Source organism: Oncorhynchus masou, chromosome 1 (assembly GCF_036934945.1).
Source record: "Oncorhynchus masou masou isolate Uvic2021 chromosome 1, UVic_Omas_1.1, whole genome shotgun sequence".
Lineage (NCBI taxonomy): Eukaryota > Metazoa > Chordata > Actinopteri > Salmoniformes > Salmonidae > Oncorhynchus > Oncorhynchus masou.
The window spans coordinates 51,001,391-51,013,699 of NC_088212.1; the positions used below are offsets into that span (position 1 = coordinate 51,001,391).

The 12,309-nt window shown below is 41.0% G+C and overlaps 1 protein-coding gene across 2 annotated transcripts in view; it reads left to right on the top strand.

Moving 5' to 3' along the window:
* adam9a (ADAM metallopeptidase domain 9a) overlaps positions 1-12,309 on the top strand; it is a 92,198-nt gene that overhangs the window by 50,828 nt on the left and 29,061 nt on the right. For both annotated transcript variants that reach the window (XM_064974337.1, XM_064974344.1), the window contains exons 6-7: positions 9,773-9,989; positions 10,088-10,153. In XM_064974337.1, coding sequence (XP_064830409.1) covers positions 9,773-9,989; positions 10,088-10,153 — 283 coding nt within the window. The remainder of the gene's footprint in view (positions 1-9,772; positions 9,990-10,087; positions 10,154-12,309) is intronic.

The window sequence follows — 12,309 nt, forward strand, 5'->3', positions numbered from 1 at the left end:
GTTACTTTGTGTATTAACAATTTATTTTATTTATTTTTATTTCACCTTTATTTAACCAGGTAGGCTAGTTGAGAACAAGTTCTCATTTACAACTGCGACCTGGCCAAGATAAAGCATAGCAGTGTGAACAACACAGTTACACATGGAGTAAACAATTAACAAGTCAATAACGCAGTAGAAAAAAAGTCTATATACATTGTGTGCAAAAGGCATGAGGAGGTAGGCGAATAATTACAATTTTGCAGATTAACACTGGAGTGACAAATGATCAGATGGTCATGTACAGGTAGAGATACTGGTGTGCAAAAGAGCAGAAAAGTAAATAAATATAAACAGTATGGGGATGAGGTAGGTAAATTGGGTGGGCTGTTTACCGATGGACTATGTACAGCTGCAGCAATCGGTTAGCTGCTCAGATAGCAGATGTTTGAAGTTGGTGAGGGAGATAAAAGTCTTCAACTTCAGCGATTTTTGCAATTCGTTCCAGTCACAGGCAGCAGAGAACTGGAACGAAAGGCGGCCAAATGAGGTGTTGGCTTTAGGGATGATCAGTGAGATACACCTGCTGGAGCGCGTGCTACGGGTGGGTGTTGCCATCGTGACCAGTGAACTGAGATAAGGCAGAGCTTTACCTAGCATGGACTTGTAGATGACCTGGAGCCAGTGGGTCTGGCGACGAATATGTAGCGAGGGCCAGCCGACTAGAGCATACAGGTCGCAGTGGTAGGTGGTATAAGGTGCTTTAGTTACAAAACGGATGGCACTGTGATAAACTGCATCCAGTTTGCTGAGTAGAGTATTGGAAGCGATTTTGTAGATGACATCGCCGAAGTCGAGGATCGGTAGGATAGTCAGTTTTACTAGGGTAAGTTTGGCGGCGTGAGTGAAGGAGGCTTCGTTGCGGAATAGAAAGCCGACTCAAGATTTGATTTTAGATTGGAGATGTTTGATATGAGTCTGGAAGGAGAGTTTACAGTCTAGCCAGACACCTAGGTACTTATAGATGTCCACATATTCTAGGTCGGAACCATCCAGGGTGGTGATGCTAGTCGGGCGTGCGGGTGCAGGCAGCGAACGGTTGAAAAGCATGCATTTGGTTTTACTATCGTTTAAGAGCAGTTGGAGACCACGGAAGGAGTGTTGAACAAAAGTTTAATTTTGCCGTTTTATAATAAGGTTGGTAGCAACATGGAAAATCATTGTGGAAATCTACAGCTCAGGTTGACTACAAAATCTGCAATGCTCTCTCTATGGGCTGGCTAGGTGACTAGCTTGCTAGCAAATGTAGCTACACACAATAATACCAAAGACAATATCAAAATGTAAAGTAGCTAGTTAGTGGTAAAATCGCCGAAACAAACTGCACTATTAATTTGTGAGTCTACAATCTCACCATGTTCAATCAGTATATCAATGTGCAGAGTGGAGCCTAACATTCGCAACAGCAGATATACGTTTGAGGAGATCGGAAACGTTGCCCATGCTAAGTCAATGGGCCACGCAGTGCATTCTGGGACAAGGAGCTTCAAGGCATGAATGGGAGTCTATTGGGCGTTAGCTCAACATTGGGGCCTCCCTGGTGGCGCAGTGGTTAAGGGCGCTGTACTGCAGCGCTAGCTGCACTGACATAGACAGTGACATCGCTAGGGCTGGACTTCGGGTTTAATAAAATAACTTGACCTTATATTTTATTCAGAACTTACTCGGAAACATGTGTATGTTCCTGTTGTCAACTTCTGTCTGCAATTGCATTAATAAAGGTTTTTGAATAATTTAATTAAATATATTGTCAATGCTAATGCTATTTCACCAATGATTGAAAAGGAACAAGGAACGAACCCCAACCCATTCTTGAATGACTCATTATACTAATGATAATGATACTCATTATACTAATGATTTAATCAACAATGATTTAATTAACAAATGCGATAGTCAGTTTAAAAAAGATTAAGGTTACAAGATTGTACATATCTGGCTGTGTTGGCAAAATCACTACATGTCCCATTGAGCTAAGCGGGGGAGAGGCTGCCTGTTGCCACAGTTCCAAGACAAGTCAGAAACGCCCAGCTAACCCTACGCCGATGACACCAGTGTATCTCAACACTGAACTTGGATCTGCGTTAAGTAGCAACTGTTGTCTTATGACACAACAGATAGCTCGAACCATTCATGACTATTCAATAAAACAATAAATAATTTCAGTTTCTTTCCACCAATTGTTTTACTTACATGATTGTATAACTAGCAAAGGAGTTTTGAAGTTGAGGGTGCAGTTTTAAGTTTGGCAATGAGGATTTAAACTTTCAGCTAGCCAGCTAATTTAGTCAGGGGAAAACCGGGGAAAACGAGATCTAGCTGGATGCACACTAGGCTAATTCAGGACACTGATTGTAGTTTTTATGCCCTGAAAAGTTTGAGTAAACAATTCAGAGACTCAAACTATTAGATGACAAATATTTAAGGAGAGTGAATCGATATACAATCCTGAAATCAGTTGTAACTATCAATACTACATTTTTACGTGAACCTGAATACACAAAATTAATGGTGAAGACGCTTCTGGAGACGGTAGACTTCTCCCCACTACTTTATGGGAAAGTTGACCTTGGCTCATGTAAATTCTGTAGTTCCTTTAAACATTCTAAATGATAACTGAGCAATGAGCTTTCAACCAATGGATGTTTACAAGAGAATTAACCAAATTGACAAAATCAATCCCAGTTTAGAACTATTGCCTTTTTGGGTGAACTTTGTTTCTCAAGGACTTCCAATCAGAAAAAACATTAGGGTACTGAAATCAGTTACTGAAAACATTTTATATTTTTGCATCTCAGCAGATAATGAGCGGGTTTGGCTTTGAAAAAACGGGGTCACCTGTTACAAAGTTGCCTTGATGTTGCTATGCTTCTCACTGAAACTGGCTTTCTACATATTTTTCAGCAAGGAAACAATCTTTCTGCCTTGTATGAATGCTATATAAACAATGTACCTAGCATAAACTGGGATTTAGGCCTACTAAATCTACCTTTAAATGTGTGGCCAACTGTTCCTAGAGAGTATACAATATTTTTCTCCAGCCAAGCCTCAACACAATTGATTCAAACAAATCAAGTAACTATGATCTTCAGTCTAGACTGGGGACCTCATCATTATGAGCCAGTTGTCTACTAGTTGTCTCTTCTTCCTGACAATGAGTTATGCGTAATATGGCGATTCATATTATTTTCCAAAATGTATTGTTGACATCTCAATGCCAAGCATGCAAGAAGCCATGACCTGGTGCGCACATTTCTGTCCTCAGTTTGATTGAAGGCCTCAATCTGAATTTTTGCCTTGTTACTGATTGCTTTGAGTAAGAGAGAAGGAACAACACATGATCAAGATGCGTTAGCTACTAGTGTAATTAAAGCAATAAAATATCTAATTGTTACAAATAATGGATGTATGGGCTACATTTATGAGATACTTGCATTTACTTACCTTATCAAGCTTGGGGACGGTACAAATGTATCACTCAAAAAAGTGTTAAGAGTAAGTGCACCACAAACTTTTTTCCGGGGTGTTGATGCATCCTCTTCCCAATACAGCCTCTTCCAACACCACGGGTAGGGGGAGAGTATCCATCTGCAAAAGTGAAAGTTTGCTTTGATGTCAAGACAGCTCATATTGTTGCTACCTTAGCTGTTGTGCTAGCTAACATGCTACCGAACAGTAACACTAGCATTTTGGCATGCATATTATTGGTATTAGCTTAAAGACAGCAACTTAACACCTACAAATATCAGTGTTTTAAGCAAATCGTTAGTTAGCTAGCTATCACATACATTTTGCAACATTTTGTATTCTTATTGTCCATAATTTTGTTGCGTTGTTGAGGAATCTGCAAAAAACGCATTTTGTTGGACGATGTATACCATGCGTATCTTTACATACTACTAATAACATTTGAAACTTGAAATATGTTAACACCAACTAGCCAGTTAGTGGTGGTGACAGATTGATATAGCAACAAAAAGTGTTGCACTCTATCCCATAAAACATGACATTGGTAGCCACGTATCAGTTAGCTAACACAATTTAAGAGTTGTTTGGAAGTTGAATAACTTGGACAACTTCGATAGGTAGCTAGATAGCTGGCTTGGTTTGCATTTTCCAACAGATTTTTCATCTCCACCTGACTGGTCGTTAACAGTTACTGGTTTTCAAACTCGTGATCACAAGAAATGGCTTCTGGTAATATGTTTCCTACTAGTGGCAATAAATATTGTTGCCACGTGTGCCCCAGATTCATGACTAGTGGCATATATTTGCAAACTTCTGCCGACATTTTGTTGCACACTATTTATACTGAATAAAAATATAAACTCAACATGTAAAGTGTTTCTTGAGGAGAAATTAAAGATGTCAAATGTTCCATACACATATTGTACATTAACAAGTTAAACCATCCACCTGACTGGTGTGGCATATGAGGTGCACCTTGTGCTGGGGACAATGAAAGCCCACACTAAAATGTGTAGTTTTTGCTACAGATGTCTCAAGTTTTGAGAGAGCGTGCAATTGGCATGTTGCCTGCAGGAATGTACACCAGAGATGTTGCCATAGAATTTAATGTTAATTTCTCTACCATAAGCCACCTCCAATGTCATTTTAGAGAATTTGGCAGTATGTTCAACCAGCCTCAACTGCAGACCATGTATAACCACCCCAGCCCAGGACCTCCACATCCAGCCCCTTCACCTGCTGGATTATCTGAGACCAGCCACCAGGACGGCTGAGGAAACTGTGGGTTTGCATAACATCAGAATTTCTGACATTGTCAGAAACCGTTGCAGGGAAGCTCATCTGCATGCTCATCGTCCTCACCAGGGTCTTGCCCTGACTACAGTTCGGCGTCGTAGCCAACTTCAGTGTGCAAATGCTCACCTTCGATTGCCACTGGCATGCTGGAGAAGTGTGCTCTTCATGGATGACTCACAGTTTCAACTGTACAGGGCAGATGGCAGACAGACATAGTGTCTGGTGTCATGTGGGCGAGCGGTTTGCAGATGTCAATGTTGTGAACAGGGTTCTCCGTGGTGAGGTTATGGTATGGGGCAGGCATAAGCCATGGACAACAATTGCAAACACAATTTGCATTTTATCAATAGCAGCTTTAATGCACAGAGAACGTGACAAGATCCTGAGGCTCATTGTTGTGCCATTCATCGGCCGCCATCATCTCATGTTGCAGCATGATAATGCACAGCCCCATGTTGCAAGGATTTGTACGCAATTCCTTGATGCTGAAAATGTTTGTTCTTTCATGGCCTGCAGACTCACCAGACATGTCACACACTGCGCATGTTTGGGATGCTCTGGCTTGACATGTACGAAAGTGTTCCAGTTCCCGCCAATATACAGCAACTTTGCACAGCCTTTGAAGCTGAGTGGGACAACATTACACAGGCCATAATCAACTATATGCAACGATGTTGCACTGCATGAGGTCACACCACCTTTTTTTTGAAGGTATCTGTGACCAACAGATGCATATCTGTATTCCCAGTCATATGAAATCCATAGTGTTATGAATATGAATTTATTTCAATTGATTTTCTTATATGAACTGAAATTGTTGCATGTTTTGCTTATTTTTCAATGTAGTTTGCAGCAAATTTGCAAGAACAAATACTTTTTTTTAGCGTTCGATTATAAAGTGACAACACTCTGGACTTGAGAGGTTGGGGGGATTTAAGCTGTCAAGATTACCAGGACGGTGTTCAAAGCCTGTGGTTTAGTAGCAAAACAAGGTGTTCTCAAATAGGCCTCCCCACCGGAGAGCGGGGTTCAAATCCCATAATGACGAAGCAAAAGCAGTTATATTTTTTATATCTTATTTACACAAGTATTCAGACCCTTTGCTATGAGACTTGAAATTGACCTCCTGTGTATCCTGTTTCCATTGGTCATCCTTGATGTTTCTGCAACGTTATTGTATTTCACCTGAAGGTAGAGTCAATTGATTGGACAAGTACACAGCTGTCTGTATAAGGTCCCACAGTTGACAATGCATGTCAGAGTAAAAACCAAGCCATGAGGTCAAAGGAATTGTCCTTGGAGCTCCAAGACCGGATTGTGTCGAGGCGCAGGTCTGGGGAAGGGTGCCAAAAAAATGTCTGCAGCATTGAAGGTCCCCAAGAACACTGGCATCCCTCATTCTAAAATGGAAGAAGTGTCAAACCACAAAGAATCTTCCTAGAGCTGAGCAATTAGGGGAGAAGGGCCTTGGTGAGAGAGGTGACCAAGAAAACAATGGTCACTCTGACAGAGTTCCTCTGTGGATCTAGTTGTCATTCTGGAAAGTTCTCCCATCTCTGAAGTACTCCACCCATCAGGCATTTATGGTAAAGTGGCCAGACAGAAGCCACTCCTCAGTCAAAGGCACATGACAGCCTGCTTGGGGTTTGCCAAAAGGCACCTAAAGGACTTTCAGACCATGAGAAACAAGATTCTTTGGTCTGATGAAACCAAGATTTAACTATTTGGCCTGAATGCCAAGCGTCACGTCTGGAGGAAACCTTGCACCATCCTTACGGGGAAGCAACATGTTTTTCAGGGACAGGTCAGGATCGAGGCAAAGATGAACAGAGCAACGTACAAAGAGATCCTTGATGAAAATCTGCTCCAGAGCACTCAGGACCTCATCCTGAGGCGAAGGTTCACCTTCCAACAGGACAACGACCCGAAGCACACAGCCAAGAAAATGTAGGAGTGGCTTCAGGACAAGTCTCTGAATGTTCTTCAGTGGCCCAGCCAGAGCCCGGACTTGAACTCGATCGGACATCTCTGGAGAGACTTGAAAATAGCTGTGCAGCGACGCTCCCCATCCAACCTGACAGAGTTGAGAGGATCTGCAGAGCAGAATGGTAGAAACTCCACAATTGTGCCAATCTTGCAATGTTATACCCGAGAAGAGTCGAGGCTGTAATCACTGCCAAGGGTGCTTCAACAAAGTACAGAGCCAAGGCTCTGAATACTTATGTAAATGTTATTATATTTTTATATAATTTGCACAAAATAATTACCTGTTTTTGCTTTTGTCATTATGGAGTATTGCGTGTAGATTGATGAGAAGAAAAACGACAATTTAATCCAAGAATATATACACTACCGTTCAAAAGTTTGGGGTCACTTAGAAATGTCCTTGTCCATAAAAATAATAAAATAAATATAGACATTGTTAATGTTGTCTCAACGTCAACAGTCAATAGGCTACTCCGGGATGCTGGCCTTCTAGGCAGAGTTACAAAGAAAAAGCCATATATCAGCCTGGCAAATAAAAAGCAAAGATTTCGATGGGCAAAAGAACACAGACACTGGACAGAGGAACTCTGCCTAGAAGGCCAGCATCCCGGAGTCGCCTCCTCACTGTTGACGTTGAGACTGGTGTTTTGCGTGTATTACTTAATGAAACTGCCAGTTGAGGACTTGTGAGGTGTCTGTTTCTCAAACTAGACACTAATGTACTTGTCCTCTTGCTCAGTTGTACACCGAGTCCTCCCACTCCTATTCTGTTTAGAGCCAGTTTGCGCTGTTCTGTGAAGGGAGTAGTACAGAGCGTTGTAGGAGATCTTCAGTTTATTGGCAATTTCTCGCTTGGAATAGCCTTCATTTCTCAGAACAAGAATAGACTGACATGTTTCAGAAGAAAGTCTTTGTTTTTGGACATTATGAGCCTGTAATCGAACACACAAATGCTGATGCTCCAGATACTCAACTAGTCTAAAGAAGGCCAGTTTATTGCTGCTTTAATCAGCACAACAGTTTTCATCTGTGCTAACATAATTGCAAAAGGGTTTTCTAATGATCAATTAGCCTTTTAAAATTATAAACTTGGATTAGCTAGCACAACGTGCCATTGGAACACAGGAGTGATGGTTGCTGGTAATGAGCCTCTGTACTCCTATGTAGATATTTCATAAAAAATGTGCTGTTTCCAGCTACAATAGTCATTTACATAAAAATTGCTTTTCTTTCAAAAACAAGGACTTTTCTAAATGACCCCAAACTTTTGTGTGTGTGGTGTATCAGTTGCAACTTGGACACACCTCATTCAAGGCTTTTTTTCTAGTGTAATAATAATACTGAAGACCTCATACTATGAGAATAACACATGGAATCCTGTAGTAACCAAAAAGTGTTAAACAAATCAAATCAAATATTTGAGATTCTTCAAAGTAGCCACCCTTTGCCTTGACAGCTTTGCACACTCTTGACTTTCTCTCAACCAGCTTCATGCGGTAGTCACCTGGAATGCATTTCATTTAACAGGTGTGCCTTGTTAAGTTCATTTGTGGAATTTCTTTTCTCAATGCGTTTGAACCAATTAGTTGTGTTGTGACAAGGTAGGGTTGGTATACATAATATCTCCCTATTTGGTTTAGGACCAAGTCCATATTAATGCAAGAACAGCTCAAATAAGCAAAGAGAAACGACAGTCCATCACTACTTTTAAGACATGAATGTCAGTCAGTCCAGAAGATTTCAAGAATCTTTGAAGTTATTTGGATTTTTACGAATTATCTTTGAAAGACGGGATCCTGAAAAGGGGACGTTTCTTTTTTTGCTGAGTTGATGTCCATTTTTAAAATGTTTAACATTCATTACAATGTTAGTGATAGTATGATTAACTAAAGAAAATATACATTTTCATCAAGTGTTTGACCTTTCTTTTTAAATGTGTACTTTTTTGAAAATACTAATATTAATGGACCAGAATACCAACAAATCTCATAATGTTTAGGTAGAGGCAAAAATGTAATTTCAGTTTGTAGTGCCTGGCCTAAATTGTAGTTGTAATTGTAATTTAGTTTACAAGCTGTTTTGTTTTTGTCTTTTTCACCTACCTCCCACACACCATATGATCATGCTTTCATGCTTTCGTATCACAGCAAGGACAAGCCAGTTTATGCAATGTTTTGTGGGTGTGGAACATTTAGCATTTTAGTTAAATGACTATTAGTTGATTATCTTTAGGAAAGAACCTGTACTATCCTTCCTCTTAAAACTGCCAATTATTATGTTCTAAATGTATGTGCCATTCCCCTACTAAACTAACTGAAACGGGGAGGGACTACACAGACTTGTTAACATCCACTGAAGTTGCTTGAGAGATTACTATATAGCTGCAGTAGTTGCCCTGGTAACCAAACAAACATACTTGCTAGTTTTGCTAACCAAATATATCAGTCCTTGTTTGCTATTATGAACATCTACTTAAACCATGCCAATGTTTTCATTTGGACTTTTGCATTCAAAAACAGCTCAAATGTTGAACATGTAACAATGAACTATATTGAATTCTACCATGCTGATATACCATGCATTATAGGGAAAAATGGACACTCTCGAATGCCATTCAAGCCAATCAGAAACGAGTATTTAACAATGCCATGGTGTAATTAAGCAATAAGGCCCGAGGGAGTGTGGTATATGGGCAATATATCACGGCCAAGGGCTGTTCTTGTGCAGGATGCAACACAGAGTACCTGGAAACAGTCCTTAGCCGTTGTAAATTGCCCATATACCACAAACCCCGAGGTGCCTTATTGCTATTATAATATTGTTACCAACATAATTTGAAGAGTAAAAATACATGTTTTGTCATACCCATGGTATACGATCTGATATCCCACAGCCTTTTAACCAATCAGCATTTAGTTTATAATGAATAATATTGACCCCTTATGACTCTGGTGTGATCAGCCTTTTGTGTCTGAACCTCCAGAGGGGTGCTCCTCATGGACAACTCCAGCTATGGGATTGAGCCATTGGTGTCTTCCTCGGACTTCCAGCATCTAGTGTACCGGCTGGAGGACGTGGTGTCGGAGACGCTGGTGTGTGGCACTCCACACACGGAACAACTAGCCCCATCGGAACAGGACCACTCAGAGCATCACACCCACTCTGACACACACAAACAGCCTGTCAGCCACCTCCTCAGGGTGAGTTACGACAGTGTGTATGTGTGCGTGCTAAGTGTGCCTGTGCCTTCGTGCTTATTTTCTGCTTATGGTACTGTATGTGCTTTCTCTCCCTTCAGAGAAAGCGGGCAGTGCTTCTCCAGCCACACTATGTAGAGCTGCTCCTGGTGGTGGATCATGAGAGGGTGAGTGAATGTGCAACAACTGATAAACCTAGACTGTGTTTTATACATCATTTAAAATCTCTTCCCTCAACAGTACATTTTGGAAAGCAGTGGACGTGGTTGTGTTTAAGGCGGTTTTGATTGAGAAGTGTTTTTTAAAATTCCACATCTTACACCACAAAACCGTCTTGAGTTACAACAAATCTGTCCAATTAGCTGATTCGCTTTCCATACACCCACTCGCCCAAACTTCAGTCGCCGTATTGGACTGCAGTTACACATACTTGTTTTTTTGGGCTGGCTTAATCAATACAGTGTAAAACAAAACAATTTATTTGTATTTTATTTTTATGGAAGAACAATTTCAGTTTAAACTTAAACTACTCAAATCTGACAAATTATGTTGATAAGATAATGTACCCTACCGTTCAAAAGTTTGGGGTCACTTAGAAATGTCCTTGTTTTGAAAGAAAGGCAAAAAAAAAGTCCATTAAAATAACATCAAATTTATCAGAAATACAGTGTAGACATTGTTAATGTTGTAAATGCCTATTGTAGCTGGAAACAGCTGATTTTTTTAAAATGGAATATATACATAGGTGTACATGGGCCTTTATCAGCAACCATCACTCCTGTGTTCCAATGGCACGTTGTGTTAGCTAATCCAAGTTTTTTTTTTTATGTAAAGGCTAATTGAGCATTATAAAAAATATTTGCATTTATAGTAGCTCTGCTGAAAACTGTTGTCCTAATTAAAGAAGCAATAAAACTGGCCTTCTTTAGACTAGTTGAGAGTCTGGAGCATCAGCATTTGTGTTTTCGATTACAGGCTCAAAATGGCCAGAAACAAATAACTTTCTTCTGTAACTCGTTCTTCTATTCTTGTTCTGAAAAATGAAGGCTATTCCATGCAAGAAATTGCCAAGAAGTGAAGATCTCGTACTGTACTACTCCCTTCACAGAGCAGCGCAAACTGGATCTAACCAGAATAGAAAGAGGAGTGGGAGGCCCCAGTGCACAACTGAGCAAGAGGACAAGTACATTAGTGTCTAGTTTGAGAAACCGACGCCTCACAAGTCTTCAACTGGCAGCTTCATTAAATAGTACCCGCAAAACACCAGTCTCCATGTTAACAGTGAAGAGGTTACTCCGGGATGTTGGCCTTCTCGGCAGAGTTTTTCTGTCCAGTGTCTGTGTTCTTTTGCCCATTTTAATCTTCGCTTTTTATTGGCCAGTCTGAGATACGGCTCCTCTTATCTGGTTAGAGCCATTTTGCTCTGTTCTGTGAAGGGGGTAGTATGAGATCTGTATTTTTTTTAAATATACAATTAACTTTCAAAGATAATTCGTAAAAATCCAAGTAACTTCACAGATCTTCATTGTAAAGGGTTTAAACACTGTTTCCCATGCTTGTTCAATGAACCATAAACAATTAATGAACATGCACTTGTGGAACGATTGTTAAGACACTAACAGCTTACAGACGGTAGGCAATTAAGGTCACAGTTATGAAAACTTAGGACATTAAAGAGGCCTTTCTACTGACTCTGAAAAACACCAAAAGAAATATAACCAGGGTCCCTGCTCATCAGCGTGAATGTGCTTTAGGCATGCTGCAAGGAGGCATGAGGACTGCAGATGTGGCCAGGGCAATACATTGCAATGTCCATTCAGTGCTAAAGGGAGACAGGACGGACATCTGACCATCCTCACAGTGGCAGACCACGTGTAACATCACCTGCACAGCATCGGTACATCCGAACATCACACTTGCGGGACAGGTACAGGATGGTAACAACAACTGCCTGAGTTGTACCAGGAATGCACAATCCCTCCATCAGTGCTCAGACTGTCCGCAATAGGCTGAGAGAGGCTGGACGGGGGGCTTGTAGGCCTGTTGTAAGGCAGGTCCTCAACAGAAGTCATCGGCAACAACATCGCCCATGGGCACAAACCCACTGTTGCTGGACCAGACATAACTGTCAAAAGGAGCTCTTCACCCACGAGTTGCGGTTTTGTCTCACCAGGGTGATGGTCGGAGCCGCGCTTATCGTCGAAGGAATGAGCGTTACACCGTGGCCTGTACTTTGGAGCGAGATCGATTTGGAGGTGGAGAGTCCGTCATGGTTTGGGGCGGTGTGTCACAGTATCATCGGACTGAGCCCGGAGCAAACTCA